General features: G+C 39.6%; 1 protein-coding gene across 4 annotated transcripts in view; it reads right to left on the reverse strand.

Moving 5' to 3' along the window:
* The window catches only part of LOC120318037, a 116,029-nt gene that overhangs the window by 59,335 nt on the left and 34,169 nt on the right, over nt 1-22,525 (reverse strand). For all 4 annotated transcript variants that reach the window (XM_039365230.1, XM_039365229.1, XM_039365232.1 and 1 more), the window contains 12 exons: nt 21,241-21,408; nt 19,746-19,948; nt 18,351-18,454; nt 16,816-16,931; nt 13,768-13,926; nt 12,695-12,894; nt 6,952-7,052; nt 4,899-5,017; nt 4,419-4,586; nt 3,651-3,862; nt 3,146-3,249; nt 2,631-2,749 (listed from right to left, as the gene is read on the reverse strand). In XM_039365230.1, the coding sequence (XP_039221164.1) occupies nt 2,631-2,749; nt 3,146-3,249; nt 3,651-3,862; nt 4,419-4,586; nt 4,899-5,017; nt 6,952-7,052; nt 12,695-12,894; nt 13,768-13,926; nt 16,816-16,931; nt 18,351-18,454; nt 19,746-19,948; nt 21,241-21,408 (1,773 nt within the window). The remainder of the gene's footprint in view (nt 1-2,630; nt 2,750-3,145; nt 3,250-3,650; nt 3,863-4,418; nt 4,587-4,898; nt 5,018-6,951; nt 7,053-12,694; nt 12,895-13,767; nt 13,927-16,815; nt 16,932-18,350; nt 18,455-19,745; nt 19,949-21,240; nt 21,409-22,525) is intronic.

A 22,525-nucleotide genomic window follows, 5' to 3' on the forward strand; every position in this document is an offset into this window, starting at 1 on the left:
ACATGTTAACATTTCTCAAGTTTGATTAAATATGTGCTTGTGACCTGAGATGTGACAGTGAGATAGTTTGCCATCTGCTGCATCAGATCAGTCTTGTTAATTCTCATGTTCTCCTGCTAATCTAGTGAAGAAGAAGCTTCAAGATCTAATGCTTGGAGTAACAATTGGGTTTTTTTTTTCATGTTCCCTAAAATGCTGTCATTAGACTTGAATATCTCTTAGTTTTGGTGGGCTAAAGCCAACCAAGATGTTCTCCAGCCTTTCTGTCTTTGGTTTTGACTTTTGAGGGGAACAAACAAGCATGAATGTTCCTTCTTTGCTTTGCCAAAGTGAGCCAAAATCTAGAGCTTGATCTGTTCTGTCCCACCCTAATCATAGAGAAACTAAGCCTAGAAAAAGACATCTCAGGCCACTGTTGTAGAACATATGGAGGTCTGAAAGATTGACGAATCTATATTAGTTTCCCCAAAGGTGCTTTTTCAGGAGGCAACTGGACTTCCTTGTTTTTCTTTGAAGAAGTTTAGCTGCTCATCCAAGAAGCTTCTTCAGCTCTGAGTGGATGATGGGGAATGGAAGGATTTGGTCATTTGCATTTTTTAGATGCAAATGTATGTATGTATATTATATTATGTAAATTATGTGAAGCCATTTGGAGGTTTATCTTTGTCCTCAGGTCACCTGAGTGGTGCAAATGTGTGGAGCCTTCTTGGTTGCAGGATGTTTTTTGCCCTGTGTCCCTTCAGCGTTGAAGACAGATGCAGGCTGTTGGGAATGAGTCTGTGTTGTCTGAATTAAACTGAAGCGCATATGGTTCCTCTAGTCTGCAATGTTTTCTGGAAATCCATTCATACTCCAGCACCATTCAAAAAGTATTCATTGACTCTCTAAAATGTTTATGACTCTAAAAGAATGCAAATGAATGCAACTGTAAATATATGATAAATGTCTGCAAGGAATATAAATCCTTCCATTCCCCACCATCCAATCAGAGCTGAAGAAGCTTCTTGGATGAGAGGCAAATAAAACCAAGAAAGTCCAGTTGCCTCCTGAAAAAGCACCTTTGGGACAACTGTGACCTAGATGACTGAGAATCTCCATAGACAGGTTACAGTTTCTTTTTTCAGCTCAAAGCCTCTTGCTACAAAAGGCCAGAAAGGGCTCTTGGAGTCCTCCTTTCTTGGAGGACTAAAATGGATAGAATAGAAGTGAAAGGAAGCTTCTCAAAGGTTAGAGTCCAAATGCAGATTACCAGCCATACCATGGCTATCTGTAGCTTGAACAAGTGAGGCAAGTAACATGACTAGTGATGAGGTCATCAGAAGAGCGAGGTAGAATTTAGGTGAAATTGGAAACCCACTCTGTCCCTAAGTCTGCCTTGCAGGTGGAATAATTTTGGCATGGGCAATGTAGTTCTTTGCCCTCTTTCATTTAAATATGACATCTAATGGCTACTGCATATGTATGTATGTATGTATGTATGTATGTATGTATGTATATTATATTATGTAAATTATGTGAAGTAATAAATTTATTTTTTCAAAAAAAGAATGGATTTGTCAAGAAGAATCCAAAACCTTTGAAAGCAAGAATGTACAAAAGGAGGGTAAAAATATGGAAGATGGCAGGTGCTAGGTTGTGATTTAAGACCCATTCCCTTTCCATTCTTTTTTCATAGAAAAGGATTAGATCTTCAATCATAACAAAATGCCCACCATCTTGCAGATTTTGATCCACCCACAGATACCCGTGATGTCCTGTGCCTGAAGCATTTTTTTTCATCCCTCATAAACAAGCTTTTCCATATTGAACTGCCTTTCATAGCAGAGCACTTTTCTAATAAGTGCTAATGCAAATTCATAAGCTCAGTCCTGAAACTGATGTGCTTCCAGTTTCAAGTGCACCAGACAAAATACCAGTGCTCACGAATTCCTCTTACTTGCAATCCTTTCCTTTCCAATGAGTGTCAATAGGAACATGAATTGCCTTCTTGTTAATTATCCCAGCACCAGGATGAGCATTCCAAAGGGGGGGGGGGAGTGGGGAAAAGGGCAATAAGTTTTGCCCTTTTGCCTGGCATTTTTGTGAATCAAATTCTGGAGACTATCCATTGTTTGAGCTTATCCAATTGTTGAGAGAATAAAACCCCCTGGCATTGTAAGCATGTTTAAGGACAATTTTTGTAATAGACTTTCTTCAAAGTTTTTACTATTCCGTGGTATACTCGTTCTATGATATCTAAGAATAGAAGTGAAAGGAAGCTTCTCAAATGTTACTATCATTAGTATTTTTTGGTGTATTTGTTCTATCAGAACCAACCTAGAAGAAATTTCCTGACAGAACAATTGATCAATGGAATGATGCCTCCAGAAGTTGCGGGTGCTCCAACACTGGAGGTTTTAAAGAAGGGATTGGACAACCATTTGTTTGAAATGGTATAAGGTTTCCTGCTTGAGCAGGGGATTAGACTAGAAGACCTCAAGATCCCTTCCAACTCTGTTATTCTGTTATCCTAAATTAAGAATCAATGTGCAGATGAGCAGCAAAACATGGTTAGAAGCACATAACAAAAAAGTATGTGAGAGGATAGGATGAAAGCTGGACAAGAGAGTGAAATATTTCGGCTATAGTACCGCACTGAAGCTGGCCAGCAGCTTGGTCAAATCTTCATAAGAAGCTTGTTTGACAAATGGCCCAAGGTGGTCTTGCAGCCAGGACTCTGTACTCTTGGTGTGAGAAGAACATGCAGATCCTGTCATGTCAAAGGATAGAAAAATACATTCTAAGTAGATATCCAACTGGAGCGTCATTTTTTTTAGGTTGGCTTTCTATAAGGAATAATAATCAATCTTGACACTCTTGATATCATGTGCAAACCAAACATGGTTTTTTTTTCTATAAAAAAATTAAGTTTCCATTAAGCTGAATCAACTCTTCATGACTTCATGGACACATCCAAACAGTAATCTTGGCAACACTATTGGAATAGTTTGCCATTCCCTTCTTATAGGAGTATTGCATAAAGAGCATTGGTGCCTGCTTGCATCAGTAGAATGAGCATAGGCCCTGCTGATTGGTTGGCTGTATCTCATATCTCTTCCTTGTAATTTTCACTGCAGACCTGCAAAATCCATATGATGGCAATTACCTGTGATTTTGTGCTGGGTGTCGAGGAAAGCAAATAAAGTATCGTAAATGCCTTTTCGATTGGCCAGTGGAATAGAAGGATAAACTTGGCCGACAGAGGATACCCTGGACACAAGAAATATGGTGTCACAAATATCCACTTGATACTGAGGATGTTTTACAGTGGCTCAAGAAATGTAACATAGAGGTTTAAAAACAAAGCAGTAACCAAAGAAGCTGTAAAAGAACTATGATAGCAGTCTACTTAGGTATAAGCCATAACGACATTATGTAATGTCATTGCACAAATGATACAAATTGTATAATAACTAGTACAAAACCTCAAATTAGAGGAAATTTCTGCCCCATTCCCGTTCACTAGAGAACGGGGATCTTTGGGCCAATTGGTCTATCTCAGTACTTTGATACAGATACTTTGATGGTGTGGTCCTTAACTTCTCTGATCCCCCCTCCAAATATCCCCGAAGTGGATTGTCATCTTCTTTTGCCTTTTGCTTTATACTCACACAGCTCTGAAGCTATCACAACTAGAAACATAAGACAAGATCCCTTGAGATTCCTTTTCACTAATGCTTGGCAAAAGGAGGCCCAGTCTTGTTGACAGCAAGTGGGTCCAGTTTTCAGGAGCAAATGTTGAGAATGTGCCCTCAGTTCCCTCAAGAAACTGCACAAGCATTTGCTTTTGTATGCCTTCATCTTTCAGGGATGTTATTCCAAGCTGTGCATTTAAAAAGAGAAAATAGAACCACCATTTAATTATTAGGATTTGTTTAAAACTTGATGTAAATAACTGATTGCTGATCCAATTCTGCTTCTCTTGCTCAGTTCAGGCATTTGGAAAGCTGAAATAATTCTAAGTGCTTGAGGAAGAACTAAGAACAGCAGGAAACGAGAAAGTTGGTTTGGGCTGGGGAAAAGAAGACCTTGTTTGAGTATGTAAATAGAACTGGTCTTTGGAGTTCTGGTTGTTGCAGTATCTCTGGTGCTCTGTTTGTAATTATGACATTACAGCATCCCACCATCATGTGATGGCAATTTCTCATGTTCCCCGCCAGCTTCCTGCTCCCACTTTTCACCACTCATGCTGCATAGCACTTGCTTGTGGCACCCATACCCCATCCACCTGCTTGTGTGGGACTTCTACCTCTTCCTGCGTAATGACCCCCATGGTCCTGCAGGACTGTAGTCCCACAATGTGATGCTTTAGTGATGGAAATTCCTGTTCCAACTGCCATCATAACCTAAGGATTACCTGCATTGTTCAAATGTCATACCTTCTGGGCCACTGTGTTGAATTGATCCAAATATTCATAAATGTCTGTCAATGGTTTGTTCTTCAATTTTGCAAGGATCTGGCACATGTGCTCTTTGTTGATGATGACTCCGGATTCCAGAGTGAATGATGCAAGTTGTGATGGAGACAAATATTTTAAGACAGCCATCTAGAAGGGGAGGAAAAGGACCCAGAGCAAATGATCATGAATTGCTTGAAAACATGAGTACTTCTAGGAGGCACAATTGTTGCACCACTAGTTATTATCAAGAAATTCTTCCTTATTCCAAGTTTGGATCTCTGTCTGGATAAAGCTTTTACCCATTGGTTTTGAGCAGCATGGAGATGATAATAAGGGGAAGAAGGAGAATTCCTAATAACTTAGCAGCCTGCAAGACTTACATGGTCCTCCTTTTTTCTTTGTGTAGAGTAAGTTTTGCAACAAGGTTAGCTGTGATCATTTTAAATTATGTCTACTCACTCCATCAAAATACAGGTTCCAGCTCAGCAAATCATGATATTCAGCATATTGGCTGAAGTTCCCAAGGTTGATTTGTAGCCAGTCCCGAAAGCTCTGGGTAAGGTGTCCACAGGCCAAGCCTTGAGAGATAGAGAAGATCAATTGTGTCCTGCTAAATTGTCTAAAAACCTGTTTCCAACAATGATGGCCCTACTAGTTGTGCTGGGCTAAGGAGAAGTCTCCTGCCATATTACTTCCTTTGTCTCAGGGGAGAGAATCAGGTCATAGTTGGAGAAGGCAATAACAGGGCTAACGTTCCCCAGACAGACCTCAGTTTGGATCAGAAGGAAGGTCTCTGTAGCTGAATTCTTGTTCATGGCCTGGTAAGTTTTATGAACCCAGTCACTGTAGCTTCTAAGACATGGCTTCTAGTTTAATGAGTTGCAACTCATTTGCTAAATCATAAAGAAGTAGATCATGGATTAATTTGCTGGGTGAGCCTAGTAAGCTTCCCATGTGAAAGAAAGGTGCCCCCAGAGGATAAAAGTAACAGATGCATTACTGGTTTTGGTATGCAAAATTTGAAGCATTTCGAGTTCATAGCCAATCCTAGCATTTTGGAAATGTTTCAAGGAGCAATCCATTTCAAACTCAAAACAACTGTTCTGAATTTGCAATAATTAGCATGTGCCTAGTTATTATCCTGTTTTTCCTATGGCACTCAAGGTGAAATACAGGGCACTGTCCTCCAGTTTTTTTTATCCCCCCCCCAGCCCCCGCTACAACTATTTTGTGTGTGGTAGTTTGTGCTGAGAGACAGTGGCTGGACTAGTGAACTCAAGTCTCCCCAAATAGCTTAACCATCTCAGTTACACTAGCTGTTTTCTTTGGAAATTTAGTGTGACCAAGAGACAGAAGCTATTTTACTATATTGTTTTTAGGAATCATGTCCAGAATAATTTATTCCATAGTAGTTTACCAAATGATTTAAACTCATCATCTCCCGTACTTATTTTAAAACTTTCATTTTATAGGCAATCTGAATTTCAAACACCATATACCCATATATTCTGGCATATAGGGCGACCTGGCGTATAATGCGACCCCCTAGTTCGATGCCGGGTTGCAAGACAATCGCCGCTGAGTCGCAAGACGATCACCGCCGAGTCGCATACGTCTTATACGCCGGAAACTACCAGTATTTCCGGCGTATAAGACGATCGACGCCGAGTTGCATATGCCTAGCAAGTCGTATTATATGCCAGAAACTATCTTATTTCCGGCGTATAAGACGACTCGGTGTATAAGACAACCCCCGAGTTCGGAGGCTGTTTTGACGCTCTCAAAAGTCGTCTTATATGCCGGAATATACGGTACATTTCTAGCAAACCCCAGAACAAGCACCTTTCTCAGTTGGATGTTTGCTAGATTCATTGGAGAATCATTTTCAACCACTGATTATTTTGAAAAGGCTGGGAATCATGGAGATTTTAATTCTGTGTATCTGGAGGTCACCAAAATGGGAGAAAGCAGCATTAATATCTTTAAAACCTGCTGACTTTGACCAAGGGTATTAAAGTCAAGAAAGAGCTGATCCCTTACCATTTTTTTCTGTCTTTAAATATGTGCAATCCGAAAAGGGAATGAAACCCAGGTTTTGATTCCTTTTAATGGTTTTAAATCAAGTTGAACATAAACAGCTTCTTTTCTTTTCAATCCCAGGCTCACCCAAAAGCTTTGATATGGATCTTTCCATGAATGAGAGACTTTTTTAACTGAGGGAGGAGGTCCTCTCTGACAACCCCATCTGTCTCTGCCTTCCTACCACAACTATGCATTTCACTGGGTTTGGAAACTGAATTTCTCTTGATCAGCCTAAAATTCTGTTTCCCTTTTTTACAGCAACATTTTTCATGGTTGATTCTGATTTTTTTCCTAAGTACTGTGTCAGGTATTTTGCATCCTGGATGAATTCATGATTAATGATTAGGATCTCTTTAGCCACATAAACACAGTCTGTTTTGCATGCTTAAACAGTAAAGACTAGAGTTGAATCTCTTTAAGGTATAGTTACCTGATTTGACTTTTGACATCAAAAATGCTTTGATGAATCCAAAAATGTTTGCAGCATTTTCAGCTGGGATGTTGGAATAGATGTTGTCAAAACCCTTCAGTCTAGGAGATATAATCATTTGACCAGGTAAAGAAAGGCAAACACTCTGCTAACTCAGGCTTGATCTCTAACTTTATGGACACAACCAAGCAGTTTTGTGACAGCAATATTGAAGAGCTTTGCTGTTGTTTTCTCTAATAACTTCATGCATGCATCTAGGGAGGCTGTCTGGCAACAGTATAGAACTGGTTTGGTTTGCCTTTTTGGGGGGCAGTTATTCAACTTCTCAGTCTAATTTGCAGTTCTGATCTTCCTGATTGTTTTCCATCCTGTACTACTACTACTACTACTACTACTACTACTACTACTACTACTACTACTAATAATAATAATAATAATAAAAATAATAATAACTATTTGTCATTGCACTGTTTCCTCTGTCAACAATACTGAATAACTGAGGACGTGGCTATTAAACATTAAAAACATCTGCCAGACTATCCCACCTCCTTTACATGGATGATCTGAAACTGTATGGAAAAACATCATCTGAAATAGAATCGCTGCTCAACACTGTCTGTATATATAGCCAAGATATTGTAATGGAGTTTGGCTTGGACAAACTGGCCTACAAGAAAGACCAAATGAAGAACAGAATAGAGGCATGGGAAGACAAAGCACTACCTGGCCAATACATTAAAAAATAGCTGGGAAAGCAGATAATAACAAGACCTGGCAATGGCTAAGAGCAGGAAAATTGAAGAAAGAGACCAAGAGACTAGACAAGCACACTCCAGACTTAACAATTGTCGATAAGAAAGACAAAAAATCTGCATAGTGGACATGGCAGTGCCTGGAGACAGCAGAATAGACGAGAAAGAACTGAAGAAGATAACAAAATACAAAGACCTACAAATAGAAATAGAAAAATTGTGGCAAAAGCAAGCAAGAGTAGTACCAATAGTCATAGGCACCTTGGGTGCAATCCCAAAACAACTGGAGCACCACTTGAACACCATTGGCATTGACAAATTCGCTATTAGTCAATTGCAAAAAGCAGCCTTACTAGGAACTGCTTCCATCCTGCGACAATATCTGTAATACCATCAAACATCCACATCTGCCTATCCAGGTCCTGGGTAAGGTAGACAAAATGCTAAATCCAGTCTGAACATCTGGCTGACTGTGCGATGGTTAATAATAATAATAACAATAATAATAATAAACCCCCAGTGGTTGTGGGGCTTGTGTACTCTGAGAAAGATGAGAGCTATGCCAGAGATTCAACCATACTGGACAGGTCTCATCAGAGGAGTCAGACAAAGAGTGTCTCTCCCATAAAAAATATGGTGAGACGTAAATTTCAGAATGCCATACCGGCTCGGACGTCGCCCGGGTTAACAAGGTCCGCGATAGATATTGGAGTTCCTGGATATCTGGTGAAAAATGGGTTACAGGACTCAGGACTGTTGGCTGAGCAACCAGGGCCAGCAGCTGCAGAACTACTGGAAGAAAAGGTGTTTACCCGTCGCAGATACACAGTGATGGAAAACAAAGAAATAATGATCTGTTACTACAGATCAAGTCCAACAAGAAAAGGATATCTAAAACGCACGCACCAGTTCTGGAAAGAACAACATCCAGAATCAGAAATAACAGAACAGAGACTAGCAGATCAACGCCGATTTATAATACGAAATAAAGTATTCACAGAAACAGAATTGGACGAACTGCAAAGGTTTACCCAGGGCTAAGAAATCAAAGCCTTACAAGAAGTAATTCAGAATGTAGAAGCAAACCAGGGGGAGTTGGCAGTGAAAGAATCCAGTAAAGATATACAACTGTTCACATTTGGAAACCAGGCACCTCTTCCTCAGGAAGAACAAAACCCTCTAACTAAAGAAATAAAAGAATTGAAACAAAGAATAACTGAGCATCTAGAACAGCACAAAAACAACAGAATAAGGCTGCCTGCATTGAAGCTTGTTTCAAAGAAACAGCTAGCACAAGCATTAAAAGATGCAAATACTGCAATAGGTTCGAACTACTCCCACCCTGCCGGCCTTTAAGAAAGCCGTTAAAACTCTCCTGTTCCGGCAGGCCTGGGGCTGATGTCCCCGGGGGGCCGGGATATGATCGGACTCGTGGTATGACTGGATTATTTTATTGTTTTATGACTGTTTTTAACTTTGTATGCCGCCCTGAGTCCTTTGGGATTGGGCGGCATACAAATATTTGTAAATAAATAAATAAATAAACAAAGTATAAGCACCAATTCACTGCAAGAAACAAACCAACTAATGTACAGCACAGCTGGGATGCAAAATCAACAAACAAACAGTGCACCAGAAAAATGGAAGGTTAGACTAGAAAATAAGATCAGCAAGTTAAGATCACATGCAAGCAAGCTAGAACAGATGAAAGAAAAGAAGCTGAAGAACAAGAAGACCAAAGAATATCTAATCAAGAAATACCACTTAGAAACAAGGAAGATCAAGGAAGCACTGGAAATAATAAAGCAACAAATAACAGCTATAGCCAGCAAAATCAGTAGATATGAAGCTCGAATTGCAAACTATAGGCAGAACCTCCAATTTCAATCCAATCAGAAGCGTTTCTACCAATCCATCAATGGAGAAACTGCAAGGAATCAGTCAGTACCTGACATGGAAGAAACAGTGCAGTTCTGGAAGCAGATATGGGATAACCCAAAGAAATACAACAAGGATGCGGCTTGGTTAAAAGAGGTGGATGCAAATAAAACAGAAGTTGAAATGAAAGAACTAGTAATAACAACAAAAATGGTAGAAAAAAGAGAAAGGAAAATTGGTCAGCACCAGGTAAAGATGAACTGCATGGGTTTTGGTTGAAACATCTAACTGTTATACACCCACTCATTGCCAAGCAGTTCAACAATATACTACAAGGAGGAGAAATTGAAAAGTGGCTAACAACTGGGAAAACCTACCTAATAATGAAAAGTCCAGCAAAAGGGGCAACACCAGGTAACTACAGGCCAATTACCTGCTTACCAACAACTTTCAAATTATTAACTGGTGTGGTAGCTGATGCAGTACAACAGCTTCTAGTTGAAAACAATCTCTTTCCACCTGAGCAGAAAGGAAACCGCCCCAATAGCAGAGGAACAAAAGATCAACTCCTAATAGACAAAATGATCTTGGAAAACTGCAAGAGAAGGAAGACCAACCCGAATGTGGCATGGATTGACTACAAAAAGGCATTTGACTCTCTGCCACATGATTGGATAATAAAGTGCCTAGAAAGAACAGGAGTCAGTAGAAACATCAGAAAATTTGTGCAAAGATCGATGGCACAATGGAAGACACAGTTGCAGATCAATGGTGAGAGGCTGGGAGAGGTTAATATCAAGAGAGGAATATTTCAAGGAGATACATTATCACCATTACTATTTGTCATTGCACTGTTTCCTCTGTCAACAATACTGAATAACTCAGGACATGGCTATCAAACATCAAAAACATCTGCCAGACTATCCCACCTCCTTTATATGGATGATCTGAAACTGTATGGAAAAACATCATCTGAAATAGAATCGCTGCTCAACACTGTCCGTATATATAGCCAAGATATTGTATGGAGTTTGGCTTGGACAAATGTGCCACACTTACTATCAAACAAGGAAAAATAGTGAAAACTGAAGGAATCAAGATGCCCCACGAAAATAACATTAAGAGTCTGGATGAGGAAGATTACTACAAATACTTGGGTATCCTTCAAGCTGACAACATCAGGCACACTGAAGTCAAGAAAAAGATTAGAGGTGAATACATCAAGAGAGTGAAGAAGATCTTAAAGTCCAAACTCAATGGAGGAAATACCATAAAGACAATCAACACCTGGGCAATCCCAGTCATTAGGTACACAGCTGGAATAGTGGACTGGACTCAAACAGAACTAAAAGCAATGGATATGCAGACTAGAAAAATAATGACAATAAATCACGCCCTTCATCCACGCAGTGACATTGACAGACTTTATCTACCAAGGCAAATAGGTGGGCGTGGAATGGTACAAGTACATCAGATGGTTGAAGAAGAAAAAATTGCTTTGGAAGAATATCTGAAGAACAATGATGAAGATGCACTGAAATTAGTATATCAGGAAGGCTTACTGACTACTGGAGAGACCAAACTGGCGTACAAGAAAGACCAAATGAAGAACAGAATAGAGGCATGGGAAAACAAAACACTACATGGCCAATACATGAAAAAAATAGCTGGGAAAGCAGATAATAAGACCTGGCAATGGCTAAGAGGGTCTAATTCTGGCTGCACAAGACCAAGCCTTAAGGACAAATGCATATAAAGTCAAAATTGAGAAGACAGCAACAGACAGTAAGTGCCGCCTATGCAAAGAAGCTGAAGAAACAGTGGACCACCTGGTAAGCTGTTGCAAGAAGATTGCACAGACTGACTACAAGCAGCGGCATGACAAAGTAGCACAATGGTGCATTGGAAGATCTGCAAAAAATATCATTTGCCTGTAAGCAAAAACTGGTGGGATCATAAAATAGAGAAAGTCATAGAAAATGATAAAATTAAACTGCTTTGGGACTTCAGAATTCAAACAGACAAGCACCTGCAACATAACACCCCAGACTTAATAATTGTCGATAAGAAAGACAAAAAAGTCTGGGTAGTGGACGTGGCAGTGCCTGGAGACAGCAGAATAGATGAAAGAACTTGTGAAGATAACAAAATACAAAGACCTACAAATAGAAATAGAAAGACAGTGGCAAAAGCAAGCAAGGGTAGTACCAATAGTGATAGGCTCCTTGGGTGCAATCCCAAAACAACTGGAGCACCATTTGAACACCATTGGCATTGACAAATTCGCTATTAGTCAATTGCAAAAAGCAGCCTTGCTAGGAACTGCTTCCATCCTGCGACGGATGATCCATCCACATCTGCCTATCCCAGGTCCTGGGTAAGGACTCGATAGGTAGACAAAATGCCAAATCCAGTCTGAACATCTGGCTGACTGTGCGATGATCCACAATAATAATAATGATGATGATGATGATGGAAGGGACCTTGGAGATCATCTAGTCCAACCCCCTGCTCAGGCAGGAACCCTACACCATTTCAGACAAATGGCTGTCCAGTCTCTTCTTAAAAACTTCCAGCGTTGGAGCATTCACTTGAGGATAGCTATGGCTACACAATTTTCAAAAGGCAACATCTCTGCAACATCTTCTCCATGGCAAAGAATCAATGACTGATTATTTCAACATGTTTTCTAATATATTCTACTAGGTCAACTAAAAAGCTCAAAGCTGCATTTGCACAACATACTAAGTGTGGTTTCATTCTTGACTAGTTTCAGAGGAAAAGGTTATGTCTTAGCAAGGTTATTTAGTTATTTGCTTCCTGAAGTAAGCCCAGAAAATAGTTTAATTTGATAAACAGGTTAGCATTCTTTGTGTACACTATCAGTGAAATGTATACTTTTAATGGATGAATCCCTCTAAAGATTGGGCAAATACTTAAATTTCACAGACTTCCTTCCAATCAGTTGAGCACATCAGATAGAATAATATCTGCCTGTCTCATTCACCATTTGTGGGACTGTTTCTTTCAGTGGCCAGTAACAGCATTTGCTTGCCATAGGTGTTTTTTTTAATAGGAGAGAAACAGCTTCAATGCATGGGAGACATACTCACATTTGTTGATAGGAGTCACAAGATATCCTGAGTGGGAGGGTGACCATCTGGCTTCTGTTCACAGCATGCAGCACATTTTGGAATGCAGACTGGAACCAGTAGGTGAAATCCCTGGGTTTGAACTTTGCGAAGTTGACAGCTAATTTTCGCAATGCAATGCCCAGAATCAAATCAGAATTGTCACTGCTCTGCAATTCCATCTGTCAAGAGACCCCCCCCCCAATTTAGTAAGTAGATCAACTCCCTCTCTGCCCTCATTTCTGACACCCTCTTCTTCAGACAGTGAGCTTTACATTCCTTTTAGATGAGGAATCATCTGTCATGGGTGCAAAATATTATTTGGGGGAGGAATGCTTTTTTCTTTTTAGCAACTACCATTGTCTACCAAATATTGACAACACCGAGTCCTCTTCAATTTAGGATTGCTGTATTGAAATCAGTTCTTTTTTTTCTTGTGCTATATAAATTATACATTTCCTAAAGAATAATCTTTATATATGTAAGTATTTTGAATAGAAAAACTGAACATGAATACTTAACAAATTAGAATATTTATAGAATATTAATTTCTAGAATATAATATTCTATAAATAAATATAAGAAATATACTATAAATAGAATATTTAGAATAGAGGTGGCTTTGATGGTTGCCTGGGAACCCAGTAGGGGAGTACCACACTGAAGGTGGCTACTAGATTAATAGCAAAGCCCACTTGCTCCTTGCTTCCCCGTCCACTCATCTTTATTCTCATATTGCCATATTCTCATATTTTATTTTTCTTGTTTATTCTATTGTTCCATTGCTTTGCTACTGTTATGTTTGCATTTCTTTTCATTTCTCTGTTTTTATTGTTGTTAAGTCACCTAGAGCAGCCCCACGGTAAAGCAGGCAGCAAATAAATTTAACAAATAAATATGAAATGTTTAAAATTGGGTACATCTCCTTTAGATTCTATCTTTGTTTGTGTTAACTATTTGAACAGCAGCATCTGGCAGAAATTTGTTTTGTTCCTCTTTTCCCAAGTTTTTTTTTTCTCCCTCTTTTCCAAACCTCTTAAAGAAAATTCATGTACCGCAGCAAACTTATTCAGCTGGTCAAGGAATTTGGCTAGATCTGCCATGGTCTCCAAGTGGCTCATGATCTCCATCAGAAGGTTCCCATCATTCCAGGCTTCCAGAGTTATGACTAATTCAGCCAGCTGGCTTGCAGACAGTTTTGCCAGGACTGTAACCTGAAAATGTACATTGTGCTGGTTATATGTACCCTCTTCTCAACATGCTTCAGTCATGTTTAACAAAACTTCTGGAACAGCATTCTCTAATTCTTCCTGCCAAGTCTGCATGGCCCATCCCTGATATTTTTTTAAAGTAAACTAGCTGTCACGATTTATGATTTATGATTTGTTTTTAAACCTTATTTTCATTATTTTGAGTTCCTTGCAATTAAATTTATAAGTTGAGATCATTGCTCAATAGGCAATAGAATATAATCAATCTAACAAGATGTGATTCCATGCTGAGAAAAGTAAGGCCTGTACTTAGGCAAGAAAAACCAAATGCATAGGTACAGAATAGGTGGTATCTGGCTTGACAGCAGTGATTGTGAGATATATATAGGTGTCATAGTGGACCACCACTTAAATATGAGACAGTAATGTGATGCAGCTGCCAAAAAAAAATGCAGTCCTGAGCTGCATCTTTAGAGGGATAGCATCAAAATCACAAGAAGTAATAGTACTGTTTTATATCACAGTGGTGAGACCACACTTGGAATACTGCATCCAGTTTTGGTCACGATACAAAAAAGATGTTGAGACTCTGGAAAGAGTCTCTGAAAAGAAACAACAATGATAAGGGGCCTGGAGGCTAAAATGTATGATGAACAATTGAGGGAACTAAGTTCTCTCCTTTGAAGAGAATGATTAACGGGAACATGATAACTGTCTTCCAATACTTGAGGAGCTATCACAAAGAAGAGGCAATTGACTTATTCTCTAAAGCACCTGAGGGCAGGACAGTAAGTAATGGATGGAAGCTTGTTAAAGAAAGATCCAGTCTAGAAAAAAGGAGAAAATTACTGATAGTGAGAACAATTAATCAATGGAATAGCTTGCCTCCTGGAGTTGTGGGTGCTCCACAACCATTTAAGTGTAAGGCTCCTGCTTTGAGTGGGAGGTTGGAGTAGAAGACCTCCAAGGTTTCTTCCAGCCCTATGATTTTATAATCTCCCAAACAGACCTATTCATGATGTGATTGCAATTTTGTTGGCAGAACCAACAACCAACCAACCTGATTTTGACTAATCCTAATAAGCTAAGCAAAGTAAGACATGGTTAATACTTGGGTGGGGAACAGGACATCTCAAGGCTGTAAGTTAGATTGGAAAGCTGAAAAAAAAAAAACCATCCAAGAAGAAGGAACTTTATGTACCTCATGCCACGAACTCTATCTGACTGGGTGTCAATGCTGCTAACATCGGATGTTCTTGACAATATATGAAGATGCAGACATTTTCTATTTAACCTGTGTGTTACTTTTAGAATTAAAATTAGACGTTGCTGGAAGGGAGGGGGGAAGAATGTGCTTGGGGACTAGTTAGCTATAACAATATCTCAGTAGAATTCTTCAAGGTTAGTTGTAATAAGAGGAGATAATGGGAGGGAAAGTTCACACTTCAAACTAATTGGAGAATGTGATTAATGACTGTTAAACGAAGGAGTGAGTTATGCTTTGTTACTATGTGCCTGGGGGAGGAGAATTTAGATTTTGGCTTCTCTATGTAGGTGCCAAAGCTATGTTGCAAATTAAAGATTCTTTAAGGTAAACAATCAGAGTTCTTTGAAGAGCTTCTTCTTTCGGAACCATGACACTGGGTCTATGAAGTCATCAAAAGTTGCACCCAGCAAGATGGAGGTCCTTGGCTTATTTTTGCTGGCCTTGTATGTCTTAGCAGGGTCTGACATATTTGGGTGAGAAACTTTCAAGGAATCCCAGGGCTACAGGCCATGCTCATTTGAAAAACCTATCTTACTAAAAGGCAGGGGGAAATCACTCCCAAAACTATATGTACATAATCATAAAGTTGCTAGAAGATGCAACTGATTCAAAGAAAATTTGAAGCTTTCTCCTTCGGGAGACTGGTGAGACAATCGGAAATGGCTAAGCACAATTCACTCTCTTCCCCATACTCTGATATTTCTCCAGATATCTGATACGTAATTGACCACAACATCTGCACATACATGACCCCAAATCAGAGTCCCTTCCAGGCCTCAAGTAGATAGTTATATTCCCCCCTCCAAGGCCCTACCAAAACTGCTACCGCATTGTGTTTTGGAAAGGATGTATATTGAATCAATCCATAATGCTTGTTCCAGTATGACATGATTTCACTCAAATTACAATGAATCCAAAAAGGTCAGCAGCATCTATAGGATTTTACTGCAAGCATTGTTGTGATCTTGTGTTGCAAGCTCCACCCCGGAAGATGAAAGGAAATGGGGTCAAAAAAGCAAGATGACATTTTCTATAAATGTTTTCGGTTGGGCTTCAATCCTGACTTTTTTACCACCATCCTGTGGGGATGCCTCTGTATCAAAGGAAATCAAAATGCACATTTTGTTGCTGCCATTGATAATGACATGATGATTTTTAGGCCTGTGATTGGTGGATTGCTTGAGATTTTGTCAAGGATAGGCAATGTATGATAAAGTTTACAAAATTATATTTAGTTTCCCAGCTGGGTCTTTTGAATAAGGCTTTGTTCCAGAAGAAAAAGAGGGGACACTTTTGTCTGGGAAGAGCTGAAGCTCAGGGTTTGAGTGCCTGATTTGCAATACTTACCTGGAACCATGGGGAATGGTTTGCAATACCTAGTCCTGACAACACTAGACTGAACCAATGCCCTAAGTACTGAAGCAGCTGTCACTTTTCCCTAGAAAATTCAAGATGCTCAAAATAAATTCAGCAGAAGGACAAATGTAGGAAAAATAAACCCAAGAAAGTGGCCTTGACAGCCTAGGACAAACAGGAGAACTATCCAATGCTCTAATTTTTGTGTAAGCGATGAGAAAGGGATTCTTGTTTGCTTGCTAGCTTCAGAATTACATAGATTCACTCACCGCATTAAAATTAACATTCACTGACAAGAACTCCTTAATGCTTGCGAGAGCACTGAATCGGCCATAATTGCTTAGGAGCCAATGGGTGCTGTTGGCATCTGGAGAGCAGGTAGTACCTAGAATGCAGCAAAGATGAGCAGTCAGTGCGTCAATTTGCCCAGAGCAGCAGTTACAGTGCTGATCTCTTTATGAGATCATTGTATTTGAAGGAATAAAGCTGGAGTACAATTTTTTTAGAAATCCCAGAGACCATTGAAGGTTTCCTTAGTGGAAGGGTAAGTCAGATGGGAGTTCCCTCTGAGATTTCTGTCAGTTGTTTGTTATTTCATTCTCTTGCCTCTCTTGCCTCACATTTTGTACAGAGGGGATTTCCTTTATCTGTTCTTATTCAGTTGGATGAAAAGAAATATATTTTTTTGAAATTTCTGGTTGGGATGTGGTGTTCTGGCATTCATTTAGTAACAAAGGACCCCAGTCAAAGCCCAATTTTCTGTGGAATCCTCCTCTCTCCAGTGGCCTAAATTCCAGTAAATCCTGTTTCCCCAAAATGGGATACAGCAGGAGGAGCATGTTGCAGGTGCCATCTGCTAAAGAGGAATTCCATCTGACATGCCCCAGAAGACAAGCTTTTTCTCCTGTGGCACCTACCCTGAGGTGAGGTCAGCCCCAACCCTTAGGGCATTTCGGAAAGGCCTCCAAAGATGGCTTTTTCATCAGACATGGGGGCACCATGGCATCACATATGACATACTGATTTAGCATTTCATAATCTATTTTTTACTTCTGCTTACTATTTGTTTTAATTGGTTTTTATATTTGCTTTTAATAGTTGGTTTTATTGTACCTTGTGCCATATAGGCAGCCATATAAATTTGATAAATAGATAAATAAACAAGCTAGCTCTAGTTGGAACCACTGATTTTGAAAAAGCAAAGCATTATACAGTAAAACCTGCTCAGTATTAGGATGTGAGACCGCTAAAAAATCATAAGGTTACAGACTAGGTTGAAAAATATATCCTGGACAAAGGCAATAGGAAACTTCCAAATTGTTGCCAAAACAACTGCTTTAAAGACCTGTCCATGAAGTCCCTGGGAATCCAGATTTTAGAGAGATTCTTTTCTGCCTTAGTACAAGCACTCTTTGTCTGATGCAATGCATTCTACTAGTAATAGCACTTAGATCTATAAGTCACCCCATACTGCTTTACACCACTATCTGGGTGGTTTACAATGTCAACATATTTCCCCAGATAATTTGAGTCCTTATTTTATTGACCTCAGAAGGATGGAAGGCTGAGCCAACCTTGAGGTCTGTCAAGATCAAACTCCAAGCTGTGGGCAGAGATTGCCTGCAATATTGCATTCTAACCACTGCACCATCAAGGCTGCTGAATCAGCCTTGCCCAACTTCACATCCTCTGCTTGAGTTGAACAGGTTTTCACAATCCAAACCAGTATAGGGTAGGGAGAGGTTCCAATCCAACATTTCCAGGCTATAATGTTCCCATCATTATGATGTTCTTACATCCCTACCTTGTCTTGCCTGATATATTTTCAGGTAGGTCAATATCCTCCCATGAATAGCTTCCTTCTGTTCTGCTGTTAAGACATCATATGGTTTCTCCATGGCCTTCACCCTGAGACAGAGAAACCAAGCAGAATGCGCATATTGATTTAAGGAATCTCTGTACCATTTCTCATTATGAAAAACTAATAAACAGATTGCAAAGCTCTTTATCTTAATCATAAAAACAACATTTTGGAATGAAAATCAAAGGAAAGGAAAAAAACAATAGAATAATCTGCCCAGAGCAGTGGTGTGTTCGTTGCAAACAGAGGCTAGGGACTGTAAAGAGGATTCCTGCACTGAAAAGGGGTTGAACTACTATCTAGCTCAAGGTTGGCTCAGCCTTCCATCCTTTCAAGGTCGGTGAAATGAGGACCCAGATTGTTGGGGGCAATATGCTGACCTTGCTTAGAGAGGACTATAAAGCACTGTGAAATTGTATATAAGTGCTATTGCTATTATACATTCTATGACTTTATGACTCTATGGGCTAAAAAAAATCATTTGATGATACAGGAGGACATTAATAATTGAGGAGAAAGAACATAAAATGGTGTCTTTAAAAGAATGCCCAATCAACATCTTCAAGGGAGTCTTGCCAAGAAGCAATCCTTCCCCAATACGGATGCTCCACAAGGAAGGTTTGCTAATTGGCCATCTACAATACCTCACCTGAAAAGAACTGGACCTGGCTAGTCTTTGGACTGGAGTTCATAGGCTGATTTAGGAAGAAACCCCCCCCCCCACTTTTGCAAGATCACAAGAGCAAACCACCTTTATCAATCTTCTAAGAAATTAACAAGGATGTGTGCATGGAATTACAGTAATTGGGCTGAATTCTAAGAAGACTTTGTTAATTTTATACTAATACCAAGCAAAGCCTTGGGCTAGGTATAGACAGAGAGCTGGAGCAGCTCTAAAGCTAAGTATAACTTCTGCTTCTGCTGCATTCTGCCCATATTGTGGATTCCAGACCAGTCCAATGGTAGCCTGACATAGCACAGCACTTGAAACAATGTGTAATAGCAGAAAAGAGGAAAGCAGATAAGAATTGCAGGACAGATGTCTTTCCTCCCACCCCTGTCACGGTTGGCTCTTCCTCCAGTTCTTTCAATCTCTCCAGTTCTGGCATGGTGCATACATTGCACAAAGTCATGGCCTGTTTTCATTCTGCTTTGTTCAACAAACCACATATTGTTGGCTACAAACAAGTCATAGTAGCTGATTTCAGAAATCACAGTAAACCAAAAGTAAACAATGTGACACATGATCTGAGATGCTGTGTGAAGGAAGTCTGAAGGGTGGTATAAGGAGGTGCCCAAGTTTCATAGACATGGAAAGAGAAATGAGTTTGGACTAACAAGTGCTGGTGAGACTGGCAATCTACATCGAGTGGGATCAGCTGCAGGTCCCTGGGTGATAAAGCTGTCAGGAACAGCTGGAGTTGAGTTCCAAACCAAAAAGAATATTGCTCAGCAGAAAAGGTGCCAAACTTGAGCGTCTTGAAGACCATTCTGAAAATTAAGTCACGGATCCGGAGATCTGGGAGGACAATCAGGTGCTTCTGCCAGAGAAAGAAAGATCCTGCTTGACTTGCATGTTCAAAATGTGATAATGATTTCTCTTGGAAATTTCAAATTCAGAACTAGGAGTGACAGGGCAGCTGAGTGCACTACTGAAGTCCTGACTCCTTTTAATATGCAGCACACATGATTATATTATTCTATAATAATTATATAATACATTTACCTAATACTATATTATATATTATAATGATATGATAACATAATGTGGTTAAATTATAATAATAATGCAGCATATAACTCAAGTGATTATGTCTCTGTGTTAACTTTTATTAAATCTTTCCTGCAGATACCTCTTGATGCAGCTATCCTGGTTTCAGTCAGAAAGCTTTCCAAAATCTGAAACTTTATTTGAAAATGCTAGAATACAGGGTAACAGAGTTGGAAGGGACTTTGGAGGTCTCCTAGTCCCAGTCCTTGCTCAGGAAGGGTCTCAAGACAAATATCCAATCTCTTTTTAAAAACCTACAGTGACAGAGTTCCTCAATTTCTGGAAGCCATTTTACTGGTTAATGTTCTCACTGTCAGGAAGTTTCTCACTTGTAACTATAATAGGCAATCTCCATTATGGTCATAAGTCGAGGATTAATACCACTCTATAAAGCCTTAGTAAGACTCACCTAGAATACTGCAACCAATTTTGGTCTCCGCACTATAAAAAAGATGTTGAGACTCTAGAAAAAGTGCAGCGAAGAGCAACAAAGATGATTAGGGAGCTGGAGGCTAAAACATATGAAGAATGGTTACAGGAACTGGGCATGGCTCGTCTAGAGAAGAAAAGGACCAGGGGAGACATGATAAGTGTTCTAATATCTGAAGGGCTGTTACAGAGAGGAGTGGGTTAACCTATTTTCCAAAGCACCTGAAGGCCAGACAAGGAATAATGGATGGAAACTGATCAAGGAGAGATTCAATGTGGAAATAAGGAGAAATTGTCTGACAGCGAGACCAATCAACCAATGGAACAGTTTGTCTTCAGATGTTGTGGAAGTTTCATCACTGGAAGCTTTGAAGAAGAGAACTGGACTGCCATCTGTCAGAAATGGTGTAGGGTCTCCTGCTTGGGTAGGGGGTTGGAATAGATGACCTACAAGATCCCTTCCAACTCTGTTGTTCTGATTCTGTGACAACTTGTTTCCAGGTTCAAAAACTACAGAGAAAATGAACTTTATTGAAATAGTTATCTTTCAGTATTCATTGTACCAAACAAAAAGATGCCTAACTAACTCAAGAATAACATGGTAGCAAAAGAGTTAAAATAGAAAAATATTACCTGTTTTGCTGCAGCATTAAATTCAATCATAAAATCCATGATAGAGGTAGAAGGGCGTTTCTCCAGTTCCACCAAAATCTGTATAGCCAGGAATTCATCTCTGAAGGCATCAGTAACAACCATCATTTCTCCCATTTGTTTTGTGGACAGGAGGGAAAGGACTTCAAACTTAAAGAATAAATACACAGAATTATAGGATTTCAAAGGTATCAAAGAAATTCGCTAGAAGTCAGTCTTAAGAAAGTAGAGAGGCATTTTCTTCAATTTGTATTTTTAATAATTCAATAACTCCTGATTAATATATGATCCCATTAGCTATTAACACGTCTAGTGAAATAACAGGTATTTTATTTTGCAATTAACAATGTCATTTAATAAGCAATCAAATAAGAACTAGGGCCATTTGTTTCTGATTACCAATATACAGTGAAATGTGTTTGAATATTACTAGCTCGGGATGGTAGTTGGCTGTTGGTCTGATCTCCGAGCTTGGCGATTTGGTTGCAGACATTTCATCTCCATTCGGGGGGACATCTTCAGTGTGTTTTGAATTGTGCTCATCTGTCAGAGCACTGGCTTTTTAATATAAATATTGATATAAATTGGTGTTGGTGTTATTTGTCATGGCTTATGGCTTATGAATTCATATGGCTTATGAACTGATGAATTATTGGGGTGGGTTTGCTTAGGACTCGTTTAATCTATTGATCTGAGTGGGAAATCCTCAGATCCTGCCAATGTCAGGGCCCACTTCAAAACCTCATCCTAAGAAAGTAGAACCCGTGGAAGCAGTTTCTTCCAAAAGGAACGTTTATTAAGAGAAGCTGATAGCAGGCATAATAGACAGGATCTGAGGATTTCCCGCTCAGAACAATAGGTTAAAAGAGTCCCAAACAAAACCCCACTTCAATAGTTCATCTGGTCAGTTTGAACGGGCCAATCCCCAGGTATTAAGTCTGTTGTGGGAAAGAACTGATAACACCACTCTGTCTCAGGCTCATAGCTATGTTTGTTGGGTCTTCACACCTTTCTTTCTGGCATAGGAGATAAGCCAGATGGCAGGAGGCATATTCCTTTCTCCCCTCCCAGCTGACAATAAGGGGAGACAGTTCAAAGAGCACGTATTCAGAAACAGTGAAAGGATTATACTGTAGCGATAGAGAGAAACAAAGAGACAGCCCGCAGCGTCTTCCCCCCTCCCTTCCAGGAGTATGGCAGAACCCAGAATAATAGAAGAAATAGAATTCGAAAGAGCCCCTTGAATATGATGGGTTCTGACATCATA

Source organism: Crotalus tigris, unplaced genomic scaffold (assembly GCF_016545835.1).
Source record: "Crotalus tigris isolate CLP2741 ecotype Arizona unplaced genomic scaffold, ASM1654583v1 scf7180000020015.175477, whole genome shotgun sequence".
In the NCBI taxonomy this organism is placed as follows: Eukaryota; Metazoa; Chordata; class Lepidosauria; order Squamata; family Viperidae; genus Crotalus; species Crotalus tigris.